At 41.1% G+C, this 25,082-nt stretch overlaps 1 protein-coding gene and 1 non-coding gene across 4 annotated transcripts in view; one reads left to right on the plus strand and one right to left on the minus strand.

The window, feature by feature from the left end:
- The window catches only part of PFDN1 (prefoldin subunit 1), an 81,567-nt gene extending 58,095 nt beyond the window's left edge, over window positions 1-23,472 (minus strand). For all 3 annotated transcript variants that reach the window (XM_066341792.1, XM_066341791.1, XM_066341790.1), the window contains exons 1-2: window positions 23,405-23,472; window positions 19,144-19,310 (exon numbers count right to left, since the gene is read on the minus strand). In XM_066341792.1, the coding sequence (XP_066197889.1) occupies window positions 19,144-19,310; window positions 23,405-23,437 (200 nt within the window). In that variant the 5' untranslated portion in view covers window positions 23,438-23,472. The remainder of the gene's footprint in view (window positions 1-19,143; window positions 19,311-23,404) is intronic.
- Window positions 15,263-15,368, plus strand: LOC136377761 (U6 spliceosomal RNA). Its single transcript, XR_010746393.1, has one exon. It is a non-coding gene; the product is annotated as a U6 spliceosomal RNA (small nuclear RNA).
- Window positions 23,473-25,082: the final 1,610 nt, after the last annotated feature.

Consider the following 25,082-nt stretch of genomic DNA (forward strand, 5'->3'; position numbering starts at 1 on the left):
AAAGAGGACTAAAATAAATAAAATCAGAAATGAAAGGGAGATACTACAGCTGATGTCACAGAAACACAAAGGGTAATAAGACACTACTACCGTGTTTCCCCGAAAACAAGACAGTGTCTTACATTAATTTTTGCTCCTAAAGACGCGCTAGGTCTTATTTTCAGGGGATGTCTTACTTTTCCATGAACAAGAATTCACATTTATTGTTAAACAAAAAATCAACATTTATTAATATACTGTAGTCATGTCATCACAAACATCAGCATAACCAGCCAAACTCTGAATTCCATCAGGAATTTCTTGTGACTCTATGTCCACATACAACAATCTACCCTGTTTCCCCGAAAATAAGACAGTGTCTTATATTATACATAATTTTTGCTCCTAAAGACGTGCTAGGTCTTATTTTCAGGGGAGGTCTTATATTTCTAAGCTTGAAAAAAATTGCACTAGGTCTTATTTTCGGGAAAACGGTATAAACAAGTACACACCAACAAATCTTACTAGAATGGATAAATCTCTAAAAACATACAACCTACCAAGACCGAGCTTTAAATAAATAAAAAGTTTTAATAGACAATGACTAGGAAGGAGATTGAATCAGTAATCAAAAATCTCCCAACTAGAAAAATATAGGGACAGTTTGTTTCACTGGTGAATTGTACCAACATTTAAATAATTAACATTGTTGAGGTCACCAGTTTGAAACCCCAGGCTTGTCCATCAAGGCACATACGAGAAGCAACTACTACGAGCTGATGCTTCCTGCTCTACCCCACCCCTATTTTCTCTCTCCCTCTCCTCTCTCTAAAAGAATAAATAAATAAAAAATAATACCAATTCTTCTCAACTCTTCCTCCAAAGAGAGAAGAGGTAGGAACTCTTCCAAACTCATTTTACAAGACCAGCATTACCCAGAGAAGGATGCCACAAGAAAATTACAAGCCAACATCCCTGATGAACATAGATGCAAAAATCCTCATCAAACTGAATTCACCAATATATTTAAATAATCATAATGGGACTTATTCCAGCGAAGCATGAATGGTTCAACATCTTAAAATCAATCATCATAGGCCCTGGCCGGTTGGCTCAGTGCTAGAGCGTCGACCCGGCGTGCAGGGGTCCCGGGTTCGATTCCTGGCCAGGGCACACAGGAGAAGCGCCCATCTGCTTCTCCACCCCTCCCTCTCTCCTTCCTCTCTGTCTCTCTCTTCCCCTCCCGCAGCGAGGCTCCATTAGAGCAAAGATGGCCCGGGTGCTGGGGATGGCTCCTTGGCCTCTGCCCCAGGCGCTAGAGTGGCTCTGGTCGCGACAGAGCGATGCCCCCGGAGGGGCAGAGCATCGCCCCCTGGTGGGTAGAGCTCCGCCTCCTGGTGGGCGTGCCAGGTGGATCCCGGTTGGTGCATGCGGGAGTCTATCTGACTGTCTCTCCCCGTTTCCAGCTTCAGAAAAAAAAAAAAAAAATCAATCATCATACACTCTATCAACAAAATGAAGGATAGCCTAGTTTGTGGTGGCACAATGGATAGAGTGTCAACCTGGAACACCAGGTCAAGGCACATACAACAAGCAATCAATGAACAATTAAAATGAAGCAACTATGAATCGATCCTTTTCATTCCTTCCCCCACCCTCTGTAAAATTAATAAAATCTTTTTTTAAAATAAAGGATAAAAACCATTGAATCATCTCAATAGATGCAGAAAAAGCATTTGACAAAATTTAACATCCATTTAATAAAAACTCTCAACAAAGCAGGTATAAGGGAAATATACCTCAACATAATAAAGGCTATATATAACAAGCCCACTGCTGGTATCACACTCTGTGGTAAAAAGCTGAAATCTTTTCCTATAAGATTAGGACAAGACAAAGATGCCCACTCTCACCACTTTTATTCAACATAATACTAGAAGTGCTAGTTAGAGCAATTAGGCAAGAAAAATAAAAGGTGTCCCTGGCCAGTTGGCTCAGTGGTAAAGCTTTGGCCTGGTCTGTGTGAGTCCCAGGTTCAGTTCCCAGTCAGGGTACACAGGAAAAGTGCCCATCTGCTTCTCTACCCCCCTTCTTGCTTCTCTCTTTCTTTTCTCCTCCTCTGCTGCAGCCATGACTCAGAGCGAGTTGCCCCAGGCACTGAGCATGGCTCCATGGCCTCCACCACTTGCAAGCAAGGGCCCCAGATGGGCAGAGCATCACTCCCTAATGGGCTTACCCGGTAGATCCTGGTCAGGTCACATGCGGCAGTCTGTCTCTGCCTCTCATCAATCAATCAACAGAAGTAAAAAGCATCCAAATCAGAAAAGTAGTTCAACTATCACCATTTACAGATAACATATTATATGGAAAATCCTAAAGATATTATATATAGAAAACCCAAAAAACTGTTAAAACTAATGAACAAATTTGGTAAAGTTGCAGGATACAAAATCAATATACAAAAACCTTTTCTATTTCTTTACACTAATAATGACTTTTAAGAAAAGAGAAATTTTAACTTTATTCAGTTTTTTTTTTTTTTTTTTAGAGAGAGAGAGAGAGAGAGAAGGGAGAGGAGCAGAAAGCATCAACTCTCATATGTGCCTTGGCCAGGCAAGCCCAGGGTTTTGAACCAGTGACCTCCCAGGTCGACACTTGATATCCACTGGGCCACCACAGGTCAAGAAAGAGAAATTAAAAAAAAAAAAAAAGCAATCCCATTTACAATTACATCGAAAAGAATAAAATACCTAGGAATAAATTTAACCAAGAAGGTGCAAGACCTGTACAATAAATACTATAAGACACTGATAAAAGAAACTGAAGAAGATACAAATGAAAAAATATTCTGTGCTCACAGACTAGAATAATATTGTTAAAATGTCCATACCTCCCAAAGCAATCTTCAAATCAATGCAATCCTTATCAAAATTCTAATGACATTTTTCAGAAAAATGCAACAATTCTAAAATTTGTATGACATCACAAAAGACCTGTTCTGTATATTTAAAAGTTGCAAAGAAGCCTGACCAGGCAGTGGCACAGTGGATAGAGCATCGGACTGGGATGCGGAGGACCCAGGTTCAAGACCCCGAGGTTGCCAGCTTGAGCACGGGCTCATCTGGTTTGAGCAAAGCTCACCAGTTTGGACCCAAGGTCGCTGGCTCCAGCAACGGGTTGCTCGGCCTGCTGAAGGCCCATGGTCAAGGCACGTATGAGAAAGCAATACAATGAACAACTAAGGTGTCGCAACGAAAAACTGATGATTGATGCTTCTCATCTCTCTCCATTCCTGTCTGTCTGTCCCTATCTATCCCTCTCTCTGCCTCTCACTCTGTCCCTGTAAAAAAAAAAAAAAAGAAAGAAAGAATCACATAAAAGTTGCAAAGAAGTAAATCCTAAAAGTTCTCATCCCAAGAAATATGTAATTATGTGTTGTGACTACTGATCCTAACCATTGGTCATTTTGCAACATATACTAATATCAAATCCTTATGTTATACATGTGAATCTAATATATGTTAATTATATTTCAATTTCAAAGGAAATCAATACCAGTTTGGGCATTTAAAAAATGGTCATGGTCTCACCAGACATAAACAAACAGGAAAATGTGACCCAGAGCCAAAAAAAAAAAATTCAATCAATAGAAATAGACTTCAGGCCTGACCAGGCAGTAGCACAGTGGATAGAGCATCAGACTGGGACACAGAGGACCCAGGTTCAAAACCCCAAGATCACTAGCTTGAGCTCAGGCTAATCCGGTTTGAGCATGAGCTCACCAGCTTGAGCATTGGATCACTGGCTTGAGTGTGGGATCCCAGACAGACCCCATGATCGTTGGCTTGAGCCCAAAGATTGCTGGCTTAAAGCCCAAGGTCACTGGTCTGAGCAAAGGGTCACTCGCTCTGCTGTAGCTTCCTTGGGTCAAGGCACATATGAGAAAGCAATCAATGAACAACTAAGGTGCTGTAACAAAAAACTGATGCTTCTCATCTCTCTCCCTTCCTGTCTGTCCCTCTCTGTCCCTCTCTCTGTCTCTTCCTCTGTCTCTGTCACAAAAAATAAAAGGAATAGCCTCAGAAAGGAGAGAAATAATGCCACTAGCAGATAAAAGCTTTAAAAATGCTATATTAAACATGATTAAAAATTAAAGGGCCTGACCAGGCGGTGGTGCAGTGGACAGAGCATTGGACTGGGATGGGGAAGACCCAGGTTTGAGACCCCGAGGTCACCAGCTTGAGCGCGGGCTCATCTGGTTTGAGCAAAAGCTCACCAGCTTGGACCCAAAGGTCGTTGGCTCGAGCAAGGGGTCACTCAGTCGGCTGAAAGCCCGCGGTCAAGGCACATATGAGAAAGCAGTCAATGAACTAAGGTGTTGCAATGCACAACAAAAAACTAATGATTGATGCTTCTCATCTCTCTCTGTTCCTGTCTGTCTGTCCCTCTCTCTGACTCTCTCTGTTTCTGTAAAAAAAAAAAAGAATTAAAGGAAGCGGCTCTGGCTGGTTGGCTCAGCAGTAGAGCATCGGCCCGGCATATGGAAGTCTTGGGTTTGATTCCTGGTCAGGGCACACAGGAGAAGTGCCCATCTGCTTCTCCACCCTTCCCCCTCTCCTTCCTCTCTCTTCCCCTCATGCAGCCAAGGCTCCATTAGAGCAAAGTTGGCCAGAGTGCTGAGGACAGCTCCATGACCTCTGCCTCAGGCGCTTAGAATGGCTCCAGCCACAATGGAGCAATGCCCCAGATGGGCAGAGCATCGCCCCCTGGTGGGCATGCCGGGTGGATCCTGGTAGGGCGCATGCAGGAATCTGACTGCCTCCCCGCTTCTAACTTCGAAAAAATATAAATAATAATAATAAAAAGAATTAAAGGTGACATGAACTAAAAAGAGGCAAGTGCTACTTCTGGTGATCAAAAATACAGCATTTAAATTTAAAAATTCACTGAATAAGCTTTTTTTTTTTTTTTTTTTTTTTTTAAAGATTTTATTTATTCATTATAGAGGGGAGAGAGAGAGAGAGAGAAGGGGGGAGGAGCAGGAAGCATCAACTCCCATATGTGCCTTGACCAGGCAAGCCCAGGGTTTTGAACCGGCAACCTCAGCGTTTCCAGGTTGACGTTTTATCCACTGCGCCACCACAGGTCAGGCATGAATAAGCTTTATCGCATATTAGACACTACAAAAAAAATCAACTCAAAGATAAATCAATAGAACTATCAAAACTAAGCAGTGTAAGGAAAATAAAAGGATATTAGCTGTCAAACCATGAAAAGACAAGGAGGAAACCTAAATGCTTACTGCTAAATGAAAGAAGGACGAAAGGCTATGGATTCCAATTATGACATTCTGGAAAAGGCAGAACTATGGAGACAGTTAAAACACCAGTGGTGCCTGACCAGGCGGTGGCGCAGTGGATAGAGCGTCGGACTGGGATGTGGAAGACCCAGGTTCAAGACCCTGAGGTTGCCAGCTTGAGCGAGGGCTCATCTGGTTTGAACAAAAGCTCACCAGCTTGAGCCCAAGGTTGCTGGCTTCAGCAAGGGGTTACTCGGTCTGCTGAAGGCCTGCGGTCAAGGCACGTATGAGAAAGCAATCAATGAACAATTAAGGTGTTGCAATGCACAATGAAAAACTAATGATTGATGCTTCTCATCTCTCTGTTCCTGTCTGTCCCTGTCTATCCCTCTCTCTGACTCTCTGTCTCTGTAAAAAACAAACAAACAAACAAAAAAAACACATCAGTGGTCACTTGGGGTATGGGGTGGGACAGAGTTGACTAATAGGTAGAGCACAGGATATTTTGGGGACAGTGAAACTACTCTATGTCAGTAGTTTTTAACCTTTTTACAATTGGGGACCAGTAAAAGCAGAATTATTTTAGGGACCATTAAGGCAGAAACCACCCTAAGCATAAGTGAAATCAACTAAGATCATTGGGTATATAAACTTCATACAACATCAGATGGTTAACTCTTTCGTGGACCAGCAATGGTCTGCCAGTAGGTTGAAAAAACACTGCTCCATGTGATACTATAATGGCAGACCTACATTTGTCAAAATCTATAGAACTAGACAAAGCTGTAAATCTCTTTTTTTTTTTTTTTGCATTTTTCCAAAGCTGGAAACGGGGAGGCAGTCAGACAGACTCCCGCATGCGCCCGGCCCGACCGGGATCCACCTGGCATGCCCACCAGGGGGCGATGCTCCGCCACTCTGGGGCGTCACTCTGTTGCATCCAGAGCCATTCTAGCACCTGAGCCAGAGGCCAGAGAGCCATCCTCAGCGCCTGGGCCATCTTTGCTCCAACGGAGCCTCAGCTGCAGGAGGGGAAGAGAGAGACAGAGAGGAAGGAGAGGGGGAGGGGTGGAGAAGCAGATGGGTGCTTCTCCTGTGTGCCCTAGCCAGGAATTGAACCCGGGACTCCCGCACGCCAGGCCGACGCTCTACCACTGAGCAAACCGGCCAGGGCCCAAAACTGTAAATCTTAATGTAAACTATGAACATTGATCATAATGTATCAATGTACCTTCACCAACTGTAACAAATGCACTAACCAAATTCAACATTTTAATAGAGGAAACTGGGGAGCTGAGTGGAGGTGGTATGTGAGAGCTCTTTACTACCTGCTCAATTTTTCTGTCAACCTAAAACTGCACTAAAAAATATAGTTAGTAATTTAAAAAAGCAAACAAAAGGTTGGGGACATGTTAAATAAAAGGCTACAGAAAACAACCTGAAAGAGTCAATGGCCAAAATAGAATTGTTTGAGCAATAAAATAACATAGTATTTGGCCCTGGCCGGTTGGCTCAGTGGTAGAGCGTCGGCCTGGCGTGCAGAAGTCCCGGGTTTGATTCCCGGCCAGGGCACACAGGAGAAGCACCCATCTGCTTCTCCATCCCTCCTCCTCTCCTTCCTCTTTGTCTCTCTCTTCTCCTCCCTCAGCGAGGCTCCATTGGAGCAAAGATGGCCCGGGGCGCTGGGGATGGCTCCTTGGCCTCTGCCCCAGGCGCTAGAGTGGCTCTGGTCGCAACAGAGCAAAGCCCCGGAGGGGCAGAGCGTCGCCCCCTGGTGGGCAGAGCGTCGCCCCCTGGTGGGCGTGCCGGGTGGATCCCGGTCGGGTGCATGCGGGAGTCTGTCTGTCTCTCCCCGTTTACAGCTTCAGAAAAATTACAAAAAAAATAAAATAAAAAATAACATAGTATTTGGCCTGACCTGTGGTGGCGCAGTGGATAAAGCGCCGACCTGGAAATGCTGAGGTCGCCGGTTCGAAACCCTGGGCTTGCCTGGTCAAGGCACATATGGGAGTTGATGCTTCTAGCTCCTCCCCCTTCTCTCTCTCTCTCTCTCTCCCTCTCTGTCTCTCTCTCCTCTCTAAAAATAAATAAATAAAATTTAAAAAATAATAACATAGCATTTGACTGTAACCCAAAAATACAGCACCTAAACCTACCATTTCCCAGGCAAAAGAAATCTACAGAACACAGTATGTTCAAATCTAATTCTGAGAAATACTGCTACATCTTGGAACTATGCTATACATGTTCCCTTCATCAACCCATCCTGCCTTTTCTCTTCCAGAGCTCCTATTGCAAACATTATATAAGGCTCCTAGCTAAGCTATCTTTCCCCAAAGTCCCTCCAAGAGCTCATTTATTTTCAAGGCTTCAACTTGGCTAATGAGCCTCAAAATAGTACCAACCCCTATTACCTGACTACAGCTGCATCACCTAATGGTCATTTCTACTTCTATGTTCCATACCTCCTCAAATCTGGCATGTCCCAAATATAACTCATTTTATCTACCCATACCAACATTCCCTAACAGCAGTTTCTCCCTCTCAACTTCATCTTCTATCAATGATATCACCCCTTGCCCACTTACCTAAGTCCCAAACCTACAGGTATTCTCCTTGTCCCCTTTCCAATTTATCCAACTCACCACTTTCACACTGACCCTCTTCCTCTCCATTCCACTTATGTTGCCTTAATTTATGCCCTTTTAATACACTCCTGAGTTACTTCAATAGTTCCCCCCTCGTACTCCCTCATTAAACTCCCCCTAATTCATCCTAAATATATTATCAACAGTTTTCATGCAGCTAGCCCTCAAATGTTGGTCAATTTATTGATTGTTGTTAATAGTTTTAGCAGACACTAATGGTCAGCTACCCTATATCCACTCATCCTTGTTAAAAGAGCCCCAGTTTTGTTTTGGTGCCCTCTAATTTCCCAAGCGACTCAGGGAAGTGAATCACGGGGTAAATCTTGACTGATCTTTCTCAATCATGGTAGTCCCATCTCCCAAGATATAGCCCAAGTATGTGGCTCAGGTCTTGTCGTGAAATGTGAGAGATGGCCCTTTTGAAGACTTCTGGGAAACATTTCTTTCATCCTAAAAAAGATGACATAGAAAACATGGTACTTTTTAATTCTGGATGTTGTCACGTCTGAATGAAATCCTTGGAACTCCTTCACCCAACCTGAAAATGAAACTGGCAAGCAGAGGGAAGAGGGCAGAGGCAGAAGTACTGAAATAAATGAAACTGAAGCCCAACCTACAGTCCCTGAGGTGGTCTGATAAACGCATCACAGATAAAGTATGCTAAGTGAAAAATGCCAAACAAAGGGGTACATACAGTGCTATAATGATTCTATTTATATATATTCCATATAAAGTTCTAAAATACACAAAATTAATTGACAGTCATAGAAATCACCTTATAAGTTGCTTAGAGAAGGATTTGGATGAGAGAACTGACTTGGAAGAAGCAAGGAACTTTTTAGGGTGATGAAAATATTCTATATTGTTAGATTTGTCCAAATTCACCCAACTGTACTCTTTTTTTTTTTTTTTTGTATCTTTCCAAAGCTGGAAAAGGGGAGGCAGTCAGACAGACTCCCGCATGCGCCCGACCGGGATCCACCCGGCACGCCCACCAGGGGGCAACGCTCTGCCCACCAGGGGGCGACACTCTGCCCAGCAGGGGGCGACGCTCTGCCCCTCCGGGGCGTTGTTCTGTTGCGACCAGAGCCACTCCAGCGCCTGGGGCAGAGGCCAAGGAGCCATTCCCAGCGCCCGGGCCATCTTTGCTCCAATGGAGCCTCAGCTGTGGGAGGGGAAGAAAGAGACAGAGAAGAAGGAGAGGGGGAGGGGTGAAGAAGCAGATGGGCGCTTCTCTTGTGTGCCCTGGCCGGGAATCGAACCCGGGACTTCTGCACGCTAGGCCAACGCTCTACCACTGAGCCAACTGGCCAGGGCCACCCAACTGTATTCTTAAAATGAGTATATTTTACTGTATATGACTTATAGCTCAATAAAGTTGATTTAAAAAGAGCCCTAGCCAGGTAGCTCAGTTGGTTAATTATCATCCCAATGTGCCAGGGTTGCAGGTTTGATCCCCTGACAGGGCACATGCAGGAGTCAACCAGAGAATGCATAATTAAGTGGAACAAATCAATATTTCCCTCTAAAAACCAATAAATAAAAATGTTGGGAAAAAAAGTGAGATAATTAGTACTATAGTATATGCCAAATGATTATAAGTGCCATGGAGAAAATAAAGCCAAAAAAAAAAAAAAAAAAGGAAAAAGGGCAGGAGAAAGTAAAGAAGGCAAATAGGTTGGAATAGAAGTAGGTCTACAATAAAATAGTGATGAAAGGCCTCAGTGCCTTTTTAGCAAAGACCTGAAGAGAAGGTGTAAGCCAATAGCCATCTAAAAGAAGGCATTAAGAAGAGAGACCAGCAACTAAAAAAAGCCTTTTGTCTTTTTCACTGATAAAATAGAAAGCCATCTAAAGGTTTTGATTAGAGTGATCTGACTTGTATTTGAAAATGATCACTCTCGTTGCTCAGCTGAGAACAGCTATAACGTGGTAAGAATGGAAGCAGGCAGCCTAAAGTTAGGAGGCAACTGCAATAATCCTAGGGAGTATAGACCAGACTGGTGACAAGTAGACATGTACAGATTCTGGACAACACTTAAAGATAGAGTCTTTGCTAATGCGTTGAATTTGAAAGAGCAAAGTCAAAGATGAGGCCAAGATTTGGAAGAAACGAAAGGATAGAAAAGGCACTAACTGAAATCAGGAAGACAGAGGGAGAAACTGGTTTATTTGCAATCAGTGACAATTTAATTTTAGTCAAGTTAATATTAAGATGCCTGTTATACCATCAAAAGGAGATATAAAGCAGGCAAGTGGATATTCAAGTTTGGAGTTCAAGGAAGGGGTCTAAGATAAAGACAAAATTCTAGAAGTTGTCAGTACATAAAAAAGCATTTAAAAAGGTAAGCCTGGATGAGATCAATAACAGACTGAGTACAAACAAGAAAAAAAAAATTCAAAGGCTGGGCCCAAGGTTAATCTAGTATTTGGAAATGGGAAAGAAAAGGAGACTGAGTAGGAATGGCCAGGGAAATTAAAGGAAAACCAAAATGTGGTGTCCTGGAGCCAAGGGAAGTCTTTCAAGAAGGAAGAAAATGAACTGGACTAAATGCTACTGATTGGTCAAATCAGATGAGGACTGAGAATTGACTCATTAGAGAATCATAGTCTCTCCAGGAACCCAATCCCATGTAAACATTCTTTGTTCAAAATGAGTAACTCACACACTGCTAGGTTCAATCTGTACTAATTAAAAATCACTCTGTATTTTTAAATCAAACTGTTACTCCTGAAATGGAAGCAGTAGTATGTTAATCTATTTTAAACATGATGCTTATTTTTGGTCACTATTTGGTATTCTAAGTATTCTGGTAAATAATCACCTCTGATGTTTACCACTTTTACTCTGGCCTCATCAAGCCCAGAACATTTCCACATATACGCATCAAATTGTGCTACAACTTTTCCAAGATGTGATCTTTATTTCACTAGGTTAAATTGTAACACTGAAAGAAATACAGCCCTTGGGTAGTAAAAAATTACTACCCAAGGCTACAAACAAAACAAATGACTCCTGGTACAAACGCAGAAAGTCACAGAGAAATATAAATATATTTGGCACAAATGCAAAGACTCAGACACACACATACAGGATGCATATTGTGATCCAAATCTTTTTACCCTTAGCCAAATAACACAAAAGGCTCGGCTTAGTAAAGCAGTCATGTCCTTATCTATTTAAAGATACACTTTTAATACTGGGCTCCTGCTGCTATGCAAATTTTGATATGAGAACATTTCAAAGCCAAAGGAAAAGTGTCTTCCAAATAATCTGGTCCATTTCAAGGTAGTTGACTTTCCTCAGAACAAGAGTTAGTAATGAGAGTTCCCGGCCAGGAAAATGAGATATTCTCCCAGACATGTCCATTCAAACTTAAATTCTAAAAACAAAATAAGCATACACTCTTCACAAAGCCACAGGAACTAAAGGTGCATGCAACACACCACAATCCTAATTATCCCATACGGGCAAAGAATATTTGCACTTCACAGCAATTCCTGATATAAGCAGTAAGAAAAGAATACTAAAGTCATTATCAAGTCTGTATTCATATATGGAGACTGACTTGAACCTTTTAGGTCAAAATATTTTTCCCAAGCTTTTTGGCTGTTTCATTAAGCAAATCTATTCCTTGACATAAACATAAACACTTCAGTACTCTCTCATACAGATTAGATAGCAAGTTGTTCCTAAATCTGCCACTATGAGACAAGTGGCGGTTAAAATCAGAAAATTCTTGGTACAATATAAAGTTGTTTTTCGTTTCAGAAAAATTCAGCTAGAGTTCAGTTAGAGCACATAATTCCCCATTGACATAGTAACAAAGTTCAAGATTATTGCTACCTTTATTTTTCTTTACATAGGAACAAGGTAATGGTACTTTTCACTCTTCCCTCAGTTAACTACATTGATTCTTGCTTATCACCAATAAGAATACAGTGTAGTATTCTCTTGTGTTGTTGAATAATTGCTACTTTCATGAAACAAAAGAAGATTTTAATTCTTTGTCAGCTTAAAAAAAAAATAAGATCAGGCCCTATGATGTCAGGAAATGCAGAAGCAAAGTCCTCCAAGTAACTAAATGAATCAATTATATTTACATTTTTCAAAATAAGTTCATGCCTGCCTGACCTGTGGTGGCACAGTGGATAAAAGCGTTGACCTGGGAATGCTGAGGTCGCCGGTTCAAAACCCTGGGCTTGCCTGGCCAAGGCACATAAGAGAGTTGATGCTTTCTGCTCCTCTCCCTTTTCTCTCTCTCTCTCTCTCTCTCTCTCTCTCTCTCTCTCTGTGTCTCTCTCTCTCTAAAAAAAACTGAATAAAGTTAAAAATAAAATATTTTTTTTTAAATAAGTTCAGGCCTAAAGTAAGTAACCCTACAAGGACACATTAAATAATACATTAATAATAATAATAAGCATACTTGTACATCCCAAGGTAAGTATAACAACCTTCTTTGTCCTTTTCTACAATAGACTGCTAATTAGCACAACCTTTTCAAAATTAATTTCCTGTGTTTTAGGGAGATTGTTTGGATCCTGGAGGACATGGGAGGGGAAGAAGGGAAAGAATTATTAAAATCCTCTACTGCAAAAGAAACAGGGCTATGTAATTCCTACGCAATGTTTGTTAATTTCCCTTGGCATAAAAACAGTGATGTCATTCTACACAGCAGTACAGCAGACTTATAATGAACACCAAGTTTTTAAATCACTGACAACTTAAGGAAATTAAGAATATTACTCAAAAATCTCCTCTCCCTAGAGTACATACATCTGTAGAAGAGAAGAGTGTGCCCAACATATTCAACATCAACAAAACTGAAGTCATTTTCCTTGCACAACAGGAAAAGTTGTTTTTTTCCCCTTAGAACTCTGAGCAATGAAAGCCATGACTTTAAATGGCTCCGTATAAAAGCACATGCAGGGTGGGTCATAGTCTATTAGTAAAAGCAGCTCAACATCAAGAACTCCTCTTCCTTTAAAATAAAATCTAAAAAAATAACTAAAAAATTTCTTCTTACCTTTGAAAATTATTTTATCTTTGCTTATTTACCCTAAAATACAGAATAATACCTTTAAAGAGAAAAAGCTTATAAATTTGAAATTGTAATGTGCTCTCACACCAAAAGTAATTTGCACATATTTTTTCTCCTATAGTAAACACTAAAAATATGCAAACTTCATTCCAGTGAGAACAATATAAACTATTTTTTACTATATCAATAATATTTACTACACCACGATTGTGGTTTATTTCCTAATCTCTTAGAAATGAATATAGTACAACTATTTCTTCAGTTTTAAAATTACCTCAGATTGCCTGAAATATCAGCTGTACAGCTACACAAAATTGTAAAACGTTGCAAAACTTGAGGCAGCAAGACTATATCCTTTCCTATTAATATTTAACATAACTAAACTTAGAGAAACTGCAAAACTTACCAAATGTCACGATTCAAATTACAGGTCAACATCCAAACTTACAATTAAAATCACTACAAAACCAACATAAGATTTCAAAGAGCAGTTCCACCAAGCTGTCAGGATAGTTCAGATTTCCACATCCTAATTAGTTGAAAAATTACTCAACTTTTTATATAGTTTTTAAAATGTATTACCTGTCAAGAATAGACCTACTGTCTTCACTTTCTACCTGTGCCACATTTATCTTAAGTCTTACACTTCTGGATCTTTTAACCATTAGAGATCAACCCATCAAATTACTTCAACAAATAGAAATAGCAACACCGCTCCCAAACAGCAATTCCTGCATTGCTAGACACTTATCTAGTTGGTAGATTTATACCATTGTTCATTCTTAGTTCCTTAAATGTAAAAAATACCCACAGAATGGTGGCATACCTCTAAATTAGTTTAAATATGGTACAAAGTTATTTTTAGTTAGGTTCAAGTTTTAAAAAGGCACGAACCATTCTTCTCAAAGGCTAATCTACTCAAGTTCCCCCATATTAAAAATTTTGAAAGCTTAATTTGTCTCCTTTGGAAAGAAGAAATGTTATTTCTGTAAAGCTCAAGCAAAAGGATATTAGAATAATAGACCTGACATCAAATCAGGGTCAGGATCATACCTATTGTTAATAAAAATAAGTTTGACATTTATCCTAACGATAGTCCTTTCAAACACTAGCATGGCTAAATGTCATTTATGTGTACTTTCAAATGTAATTCTTCTTTCAAAATAAATACTCTACATTTATGCAAAGGAAAAAGGAAAAAAAACATTATATGCCAATATAAATTGGGTCTTATTCGTGAAAGAAAAGATACAACAAACATTAATGTAATACTTATTTGAGACCTAACATTTATTTGATTCCTTCCTTGCATGCTAGAAAGATGCAAAGACAAACATTTCCAACTATTCAGACAGATCATTCCACAGTTGTAACTTTCATCATAGTTCTCAAAGCAGTATGGTGAGGTCAGCTCACAAACAGCTTAAGGAGTAAAACTAGAAATTGGTGGTAGTAGGATCAGGCTACATAACACCCTCTCCAAAGAATATGAAGTAACAGAACTGAAATGTGCTGGCAACATGCCAAGAGACTGGATGGAATATAGCTTTGAGCAACAAATACACAGAGCTTACAGTATATACCAATTCATCACCTCTTACCCTGCAGTTTGATTTTCCTTGTTTTAAGCCCAAAATAGCGATACATAAGAGGTATTTAACACTACCAAATTCTTCGTATTTGTGACTTGAAAGGCATCTGGGCTTGCAATGGTTTGGTAAATTAAATACATAGCCTAAAAAGAAAAATCTGACTTTCATACTACGTGAAGATGAGAAAGGTAAAATTGATACAATTATATTGATATTATTCTGCATAGAACAGTCTTTATTCTCCAAGGATTATACTACCCTCAGCTTAATTTCAAAGGCTTGGATTTTTCTATATTGTCAGTTCTGACTGAATATTTCTGCAACGGTTGGTATTTGGAATTAGTTAACCTTCTCAACAAATTTAATCAAGAATTAATCCAGCCCTGGCTGGACAGCTCTGTTGGTTAGAGCATCGTCCCAATGCACAGAGGTTGCCAGTTCGATTCCCGGTCAGGCCACAGAGAGGAACAGATTGGTGATCCTGTCTCTCCCTCTCTCTCCTTTCCTCCCTCACTAAAATCAATAAATAAAAATTAAAAAAAAAAATTACTCCTGTCAGATCAAATGACATAATTTTGATCAGAAACAATTCCTTTGACTTTAGTCAAAATGTTACATTTATGATTTCATGTTTATTGAATCATATTAAAACAGAGTAGTAACACTTCCTAAATTTATTTTCTTTCTAAAGAACCAAAAGAAGTGCTCGCTTCGGCAGCACATATATAAAATTGGAACGATACAGAGAAGATTAGCATGGCCCCTGCGCAAGGATGACACGCAAATTCGTGAAGCGTTCCATATTTTTTAATAAAAAAAAAAAAAAAGAAAATGCAGTTGTTTTAGGCAAGAAAAAGAATCACATTCAATTCAAATCAATACACCTTTAACATCTATTATATAACTGATAACTGAAGAAATAAAGATAAATGTGTATGTCTGTGGTCTCATAGAGCTGACACTGTAGGTAGAGAGACCAACCCATTTAAAAATAAATCAGGCCCTGGCCGGTTGGCTCAGCGGTAGAGCGTCGCCTGGCGTGCGGGGGACCCGGGTTCGATTCCCGGCCAGGGCACATAGGAGAAGTGCCCATTTGCTTCTCACCCCTACCCCCTCCTTCCTCTCTGTCTCTCTCTTCCCCTCCCGCAGCCAAGGCTCCATTGGAGCAAAGATGGCCCGGGCGCTGGGGATGGCTCCTTGGATGGCTCCTTGGCCTCTGCCCCAGGCGCTAGAGTGGCTCTGGTCGCGGTACAGTGACCCCCTGGAGGGGCAGAGCATCGCCCCTGGTGGGCGTGCCGGGTGGATCCTGGTCAGGCGCATGCGGGAGTCTGTCTGACTGTCTCTCCCCGTTTCCAGCTTCAGAAAAAATACAAAAAAAATAAAATAAAATAAATAAATAAATAAATAAAAATAAATCAATCTCTCTCTTTTTCTGTCTTTGTCTTTCTCTCGCTCTGCTCTACTAGCTATACGAACAAAAGCCCTAGAAACGTGACTGTCCGCCAGGGAAGATTAAAAAATCTTAGCTATGTCTTAAAGGATGAGAACTTCACAAGGGAAAGTGGGATATCACAGGCCAAGAAGGAAAGAATGAACAAAAGCAAGAAAGCACAAAACATGGCAAGTGTGAGGAAGTCCATGTGGCAAGAGTAGAAATAACAATTTCTGGTATATGTGCTACTTCATGACAGACATCCCTAATCAATTAAAACATCTTTAAAGTCCACATGACACTCAACTCCTCAACAGGTAATCCAAAACCAATGGAAAGAAGGCAATCCATGAGATGAAATGTATGTGCTATCCTGAATCTGGAAACACAGCTTCAGGATAGCACAAAGGGGTGGGACTTGAGGCTAGAAGGATAAACTAAGGACAGATTATGAATGACCATGAATGTTAGGCTAAATTGAAATTTCATCCTGTGGGCAACAGAGGAGAACAAAGGATTTTATGAAGAACACTAACGTGATCAACTCTGGCAGATGTATAAAGAACGCATTTTGGGCCCTGGCCAGTAGCTCAGTGGATAAAGCGTCAGTCTGGCATATGGACATCCCAGGTTCGATTCCAGGTCAGGGAGAAGCAACCATCTGCTTCATCCCCTCTTTCTCCCTCTCCCTCTTCTTTCCCTTTTCCCCTCCCAAGACCAGTGACTCCACTGGTTCAAGCATGGCCCCAGGCACTGAGGATAGCTCGGCTGGTCAGAGTGCATCAGCCTTAGGTGCTGGGGATAGCTTGGTACTCAAGCATCTGCCCCAGACAGGGTTGCTGGGTGGATCCCAGTTGGAGTGCATGCAGAAGTCTGCCTCACTACCTCCCCTACTCTCACCTAAATAAATAAATAAGACTGCATTTGGACAGACAGAAGAACAGGAGAAAGAACAGTTTAGATGCTATAGCAAAAATCTAAGCAAGATATAATGAGGCCTGGATTTTATAATCCATGGTTTTAGCACAACAGTTGGAGACAAATTAGTATTCTAATTAGGATTCCCAAATAATACTCAAAAAGGAAAAGATAAGACAACGTAAGATAAAGACTAGAATTAAAGAAGTGAATCACAATGATACTCAAGATTACCCAAGACTATAAATTCAGAAATAGATATTTCAGGTTTAGCATCAAGAAAGAGAACGTCCTCATGACCAGACTAATACTCAGCAAGTCTTTTCTTCCTGAGGGCACTAATACTCTAGCCAAGCAACAAACACTATTCACCTCACATGCCCCTAAGATGCAGGGTCAAATGCACACTCCCAGTCAGATGAAGAAAGCACAAAAGTCAAATCTGAAACCAAAGTCTGAAATCATAGAGAAGTTCCACTTTAAGCAAACATTTAAAACTACACATTTCTTTTTAAAAACATAAATACTATGATATAAATCTTCTGGAAATACTATATTGTTCTACCACTGATTCATATACCAGTCTTTAAACTCTAAAATTCTTTTGTGTGGAATGCAATCTATCTGTAGCATACTTCTGCAGAATGTTTAATAAATGCAATTATTCTAATTAAAAATTAAAACTTCATTGTAGCTCAAAAGGCCAAAGATAAGAGTTTTTCTATTTTGGAAAAAGATTTTTTAGCTGTTGCAAACAAAGGCTAATATGTGATATGAAATCCAAGTACAACATGTTAACAAGCATGCTGGAAAAGCTAGCATTACTGTTTTAAGACCTAAGAATATTCACATTAAGGATAAAATTATCCTGTCCTGAATGCCAACAATGCACTTCATACTATATAGACACATATTCAAGGATTCCACTTTGTTCTCAACTCAATTCTTTTTGTGTCTTAGTAACAAACTTTCCAATTAGGATTCTCTTCCTCTTAAAACAAGCTAAAATGAAAAATATGAACTCTGCAGTAAATTTGTGGTATATTGTTTATTCTGAAAAAGAAAATCTGATGAACAGTTTATCATAATCCACCTCTTTTCCAAAAAGAGATGGATTAGCTAGTCAGGAGCAGGGTCTACTTCCCATGATGTCATTCCAGAGCCATTACTAAATGTTACACATGTTATGCTTCCTTCAAATCAATAACAAAACAAATCATCCCGAGAGAGACTGAGGTCAAATTCCATTCCAACTTAAAGCTCTCCAAACTTGAAGTAATGGTCCACTTACTAATAGTCAAAGACCAAATTCCAGGAGAACCCTCCTCCTGTACCTACCCCCTAAAATCAGTCTTCTCCTTTTAGCTCATTGTAATGGAATGTGACCTGTTGTTAAGGGCTTTTCCATTCCTTCCTTACTGCTCAAAGGACATGACGCATATCTGTTCTCTCTCAGAAAGGTAATGCATGTTTTCAAAGAAAAAAGTGGTGTTATTCTAAGTTAATCACATAACAATTAAACAAAAGGTAAATTGGTTTACTAGATTTCATAATTATGACAGCTAGAACAAGTGTATTTAAATGACAACTGAGCCTGACCTGTGGTGGCGCAGTGGATAAAGCGTCGACCTGGAAATGCTGAGGTCGCCGGTTCGAAGCCCTGGGTTTGCCTGGTCAGGGCACATATGGGAATTGATGCTTCCTGCTCCTCCCCCCTTCTCTCTCTCTCTGTCTCTTTCTCCCTCTCTGTCTCTCTCTCCCTCTCTCTCTCCTCTCTAAAAATGAATAAATAAAATAAAATTTAAAAAAAATAAAATAAAATAAATGACAACTGAACACTTTTATTTCAGGAAACTGGTCAGACATCAAAAAGATTTATGATTTATATGACTCCTAATAAATTAGGTAGGGAAGCGGAGGTTAAAACTACAATTACTTAAATACTACAAATATCTTTTCATGACAAATCATATTTTTACCATTCAAGTAACATACTTTTAAGTATCTGACCGTAGAAAGAGGGAAATATTTAAGAAATGTACTTCAAAATCTAAAATTAAACACTTCTATATGGGATTCAGTTTCTCATTTTTAAAAAAAGAGGGTATTTGACTAGATGATCTTTAAAGCTACTGTGCTACTTTAACCCCAATTTTAAAATGAAGGAATTCTATGATTTAATTCAGACAAAACATCTCCCAAGATAACCCCCTTAAGGGTATATTTTACTTACATTCTTCCTACACCTTCATACATGTTAGTCTCGTCTACCAAAGTCATTATCTCTGTATCTGTAAGATGGGCATGCTTTTTCGTTCTGTTTAGCTGTTCAATCTGTATGTCTGCAAGCTTCACCTTCTGTTGAGTGTCAATAACTTTGGCTTGAAGCTCTGTGAAGGCCTAATAAAAACAAGTCCTTGATTTAGAAGGTGAAATATTTTACAGGAAACATTAAAGTCAAATCCAAAAATATTAAAATAAAGCATGCTAACCAGAGACAAAGCTATAAAATTTACTGAAGCAAACATCAATAAAAATTAGTATTAACTGTAAACAATCAAACCACTAGGCTAAATACCAATTTTACCCTGTTCTCAGAAGATGAAATCTATTTGAAGAAGCAGAAACAAATGCACACTGAATAATAATTATAACAAGTAGGAGGTACCCAAGGAGTAATAAAAGTAATGAATGCAATTGTCAGAGGATGAAACCCAGAGACCTAAAACAAGAACCATAAATGGAACAACTCTACATTTGTATTACTCAACTATGTTCGAAACATTTTCCCACATTTGTTTCAAATATTAATATAGGAATATTAATATGAGAACACTGAGTAAATATCTTATTTACTCCTCTCAAATCCTATTGAGTTAGGATGGCATTTTATCATAACCGTTTACAAATTAAGTAACTACCGTATTTCCCCATGTATAAGATGCACTTTTTTAAAAAAAAACTTGGGGTCCAAAAACTAGGTGCGTCTTATGGTTGTAGTTTTTTTACTTGCATTTCCCGCTTTTTCGCACTTCCTTTTGCGTTCATTGTTGTAGATAAATAAAACTTGAGTTGAGTTCAATAACTTTATGTAATACATTTTTTTTTTTCAAATTTCGGGTCCAAAAATTAAGTTGCATCTTATACATGGGGAAATACGGTAAATATGTTCAAGAGATATAAAGTGGTTTGCACTGGGTTGAACAACTATCATGTAGAAAGGCAGGTAGTTAAACCCATTTCTTCTGACCGCTAGTTCAGAAATCTTTCCATTCTGCTGTCTGCAGTAATACCAAGAATATAAATATTTTAAAGAGAAAGACTATTTTAAAATTTTGAAGCATTGGTAAAAGAATTGCATCATTATCTTCATATACACAAACCAAGCCAAATTTGACCCTTGTGTAGACTTAACTCAAAAATAAACACAGTTCTTGGATACTCATGTTGAAGTGCCTGGAATGACTTTCACGTGTTGTCAAAAATATGCCTTAATAACATCTGAAACAGCAATACATGGCAAAAGCTACTACTTAAGCTTTTATTGACTTTGTTCTCACCTACTAATAAGGTTTCAAAACATTTCTTTTGGTAGAAGGGAGGAGCCTGAGATTTCCTATTAGTCTCCACCAGGCAAATAAATAAATAAATAAGATAGAATCTTTAAACTATTTATTTATTTATTTATTTATTTATTTATTTATTTTGAGAGAGAGAGAGAAGGGAGAGAAGCTGGAAGTATCAACTCTTAGCAGTTGCTTCCGGTATGTGCCTTGACCAGGAAAGCCCAGGTTTTGGAACAGAGACCTCAGCATTCCAGGTCAACGATTTATCCACTGCACCACCAAAGGTCAGGCTAAACAAGTTTATTTAGTTAATTGGTTGTCAAAACTATCCAATTTAAAGCTGAACCTATTTTCTTAGTTTGCATTCATTGTCCACAGGTTTATTAGCAGTAAATTCAAATACTGGGAGGTAAGTGCATTCACAGCTGCACTGTATTGTTAGCTCTTAACCCTGACTTAAATTTTAACTAAAAAAAGGTAAATTTTCAGAATGCTTAAACTTTTTTTTTTTTTTTGACAGAAACAGAGAACGGGACAGAAAGGAAGGGAGAGAGATGGGAAGCATCAATTCTTCATTGCAGCACCTTAGTTGTTCATTGATTGCTTTCTCATATTTGCTTTGGGGGAGGGGCTACAGCAGAGCAGTGACCCCTTGCTCAAGCCAGCGACCTTTAGGCTCAAGCCAGTGGCCATGGAGTCCTGTCTATGATCCCAGCTCAGGCCAGCGACTCCACGCTCAAGCCAGCGACCTTGGGATTTCGAACCTGGGTCCCCTGCATCCCAGTCCGACGCTCTCTCCACTGCGCCACTGTCTGGTCAGGCACTTTAAACATTCTTAAAAATGAATTTTGTTCTGCATGTAAAATTATAGATATTACCTGATTGCTTGGTATAGTTTGCTAAGGAAGCTAGTATACTGTTAAAGCTGAGATGCAGGCGTCCCCAAACTAAGGCCCACGGGCGGCATGTGGCCCCGAGGCCATTCATCCGCCCGGCTGCATTTCCCGAAGGGGTACCTCTTTCATTGGTGGTCAGTGAAAGGAGCACTGTATGTGGCAGCCCTCCAACGGTCTGAGGGACAGTGAACTGACCCCCTGTGTAAAAAGTTTAGGGACCCCTGAAAGGGGCACATTTACAAGTTTCAAATAAGAATGACAAAATGTATGACACCCACATAAATCCTCAGGGCAATAACAAACAGCTTCATTTATTAGGATCAACAGTTATTTCAGAGCCCTGGCCGGTTGGCTCAGTGGTAGAGTGTCGGCCTGGCGTGCAAGGGGTCCCGGGTTCGATTCCCGGCCAGGGCACACAGGAGAAGCGCCCATCTGCTTCTCCACCCCTCCCCCTCTCCTTCCTCTCTGTCTCTCTCTTCCCCTCCCACAGCGGAAGCTCCATTGGAGCAAAGATGGCCCGGGAGCTGGGGATTGCTCCTTGGCCTCTGCCCCAGGCGCTAGAGTGGCTCTGGTCACAGCAAAGCGACGCCCCCTGGTGGGCGTGCCCGGTGGATCCCGGTCCGGCGCATGCCGGAGTCTGTCTGTCTCTCCCCGTTTTCAGCTTCGGAAAAATACAAAAAATAAATAAATAAATAAATAAATAAATAAATAAAAAAGTTATTTCAGCTGTACTGTGGCTTATGCACAGCAAACTGATCAGAGGTAGCCTTAAGTAAAATCTGCTCTGCTGAAGAACCTAAATAGCCAAAAGGTGTGGAGTAAGGCAAGTGATACTGGATGCTAAACCCAACAGTCTTGGGGCTAATCAAGAAAAGACTTGACTGAGTCTTTTCTGGAACTCAGTTTCCTTTTCTAGAAAAGAATAGGTTTAAAGTGGATGACGCCTAGGCTTCTTTTTCATCCACATCCTCCTCCCCTCCCCACCAAAAAATACGGTTGGGCCTGACCAGACAGTGACGCAGTGGATAGAGCATCATACTGGGATGCGGAGGACCCAGGTTCGAGACCCCGAGGTCACCAGCTTGAGCGTGGGTTCATCTGGTTTGAGCAAAGCTCACCAGCTTGGACCCAAGGTCGCTGGCTCGAGCAAGGGGTTACTCAGTCTGCTGAAGGCCCACGGTCAAGGCACATATGAGAGGGCAGTCAATGAACAACTAAGGCGTCACAACGAAAAACTAATGATTGATGCTTTTCATCTCTCTGTTCCTATCTGTCCCTGTCTATCCCTCTCTCTCTGACTCTGTCTCTGAAAAAAAATAAATTAAAAAAAAACAAACGGTTGGAATCTGTAGTGGTGTTAGGATTCTGACAACCCTTTGGTAGTGAAAACGTTTCTGAGTAACAATACATTTATAAACAACTGAAGAGAGAAACCTAACTCCTACTGATATCAATTTTATTTGTAAAACTTTACAGGAATTGTTTCTTTCTTCAACAAGTCTTCCAAAAACCGTGAGGGTGGAAAGACAAAGCCCTAAAATGAGCATTACTAAGAGCATACCTGACCCTAAACTGTAGTGCGACCTTTCAAGGTTTGGGATCGAAAAAGTGGCCCAAAAGCACATGTTGGACTTGGAGATTCTCAATGCAAATGAAGGTACAGTATTATAGATGCCTCAGCTCGCGCAAGCCGTCCTAAAGGGCTCTAATTTGAAACGCTCCCTTCAGGCCTTACTATAAAACTGAAGACTCCAAGCGCAACGAAACATCTCTGAACAAGGCGACAAGCCAATTATCGGCCCACCAGACTTAAAACCAAGCACACAGTCTAACCGGCTCTTCTCCGGCAAAAGCCGCTCGCCCCCCACCCTAATCTAAGGAGACCCGGTCCCGCCTTAGGACTCCGGGAAATCATCCCTCAGTTACCTGAAACCCTCTTCCTTACGCAAGACTCAAGCCTCCTCAATATTTTTGTCCACAGTCCCTGTAGCTACCAAGGAGAAGCCTTGGCCTGCTCAAAACGCTCTTTTACCTTCTTCAACTCCAGATCCACGGGGGCCGCCATCTTGGGTCACTCTATGCGCCTGCGCAGTGGTAAAAGGCCGGAAAGTGTGTGGGGGAAGGGTGCACTTGTTCTTTTCTTTCTGCGCCTGCGCATGAGTCGGGCTGGGCTTCCCCCATTCAATGAGGCAGTAGCTCTTTTAATATTTGGGATTCTGTTTCAGTCTTTGTTCTCCACTTGATCTCTCAATCCTGATCTGCTTCTCCACATTCTTCCAGATGCAACACAACACGCAGATTTTGTTTAAGGTTTTAAGCATTCTGACAAATCGCTTAGTTTGTGCTGCGAAATTGAGATGTATATGTATCAGGCCAAAATCTCTTCAGTCATAGTCATTTAGCTAGTCCCTGCGCTGTCAGAAATGAGAAAAAAAATAAGCCTGAGTCTCAGCCATGCCAGTATGGAGAAGACTAGAATGCTATTGAACTGTTTTTCCAAAGAACTATTTCTATTGAACACTCCTGGAAGACGTTTTTGACACAGTGGTTCTCAAAAGAGAACAAATAAGTTTGTTTAAAAAAAAAAAAAAAAAAAAGGCCCTGGCCAGTTGGCTCAGTGGTAGAGCATCGGCCTGGCATGCGGGAGTCCCGGGTTCAATTCCTGGCCAGGGCACACAGGAGAAGCGCCCATCTGCTTCTCCACCCCTCCCCCTCTCCTTCCTCTCTGTCTCTCTCTTCCCCTCCCGCAGCCGAGGCTCCATTGGAGCAAACTTTGCCCGGGCGCTGAGGATGGCTCTGTGGCCTCTGCCTCAGGCGCTAGAGTGGTTCTGGTTGAGGCAGAGCGACGCCCCGGATGGGCAGAGCATCGCCTCCTGGTGGGCGTGCCAGGTGGATCCCGATCGGGCGCAGGTGGGAGTCTGTCTGACTGCCTCCCCGTTTATGGCTTTGGAAAAATACCAAAAAAAAAAAAAAAAAGACGTTGCTGGTTCGATTCCCCAGTCAGGGCACATCATAGAGGAGCAGAGCAGCTCATTGTTCCTGTCTTTCTCTCTCTCTCTCTCTCTCTCTCTCTCTCTCTCTCTCTCTGCTTCTTCCAAAAAACAAAAATTGTTTTTCTCTGGTCCTCATCCCAAATTTACTTAGAATCTTGGAGACTGGGATCCAGAAATTTGCACTTCTGCAAACAATCCTTGTGACCTAAGGCAAGTCATCTACAGACCACAATTTGAGAATTTTCTATAAAAGACCTGGCTTTTGAAGTAGAAGGATGGATAAAAATTGGACTTTTGAAAATGGAAGAAATGGACATTTTACCTACTCTAAAAACTTGTAAGGGCCCTGGCCGGTTGGCTCAGCGGTAGAGCGTCGGCCTAGCGTGCGGAGGACCCGGGTTCGATTCCCGGCCAGGGCTCTGTCTCTCTCTTCCCCTCCCGCACCCGAGGCTCCATTGGAGCAAAGATGGCCCGGGCGCTGGGGATGGTTCTGTGGCCTCTGCCCCAGGCGCTAGAGTGGCTCTGGTCGCAATATGGCGACGCCCAGGATGGGCAGAGCGTCGCCCCTGGTGGGCGTGCCGGGTGGATCCCGGTCGGGCGCATGCGGGAGTCTGTCTGACTGTCTCTCCCTGTTTCCAGCTTCAGAAAAATGAAAAAAAAAAAAAAAAAAACTTGTGAGGGAGGGGAAAAAGGTAGGAATTTGAAACCACCAGATCT

This window comes from Saccopteryx leptura, chromosome 6 (assembly GCF_036850995.1).
Source record: "Saccopteryx leptura isolate mSacLep1 chromosome 6, mSacLep1_pri_phased_curated, whole genome shotgun sequence".
Taxonomy (NCBI): Eukaryota; Metazoa; Chordata; class Mammalia; order Chiroptera; family Emballonuridae; genus Saccopteryx; species Saccopteryx leptura.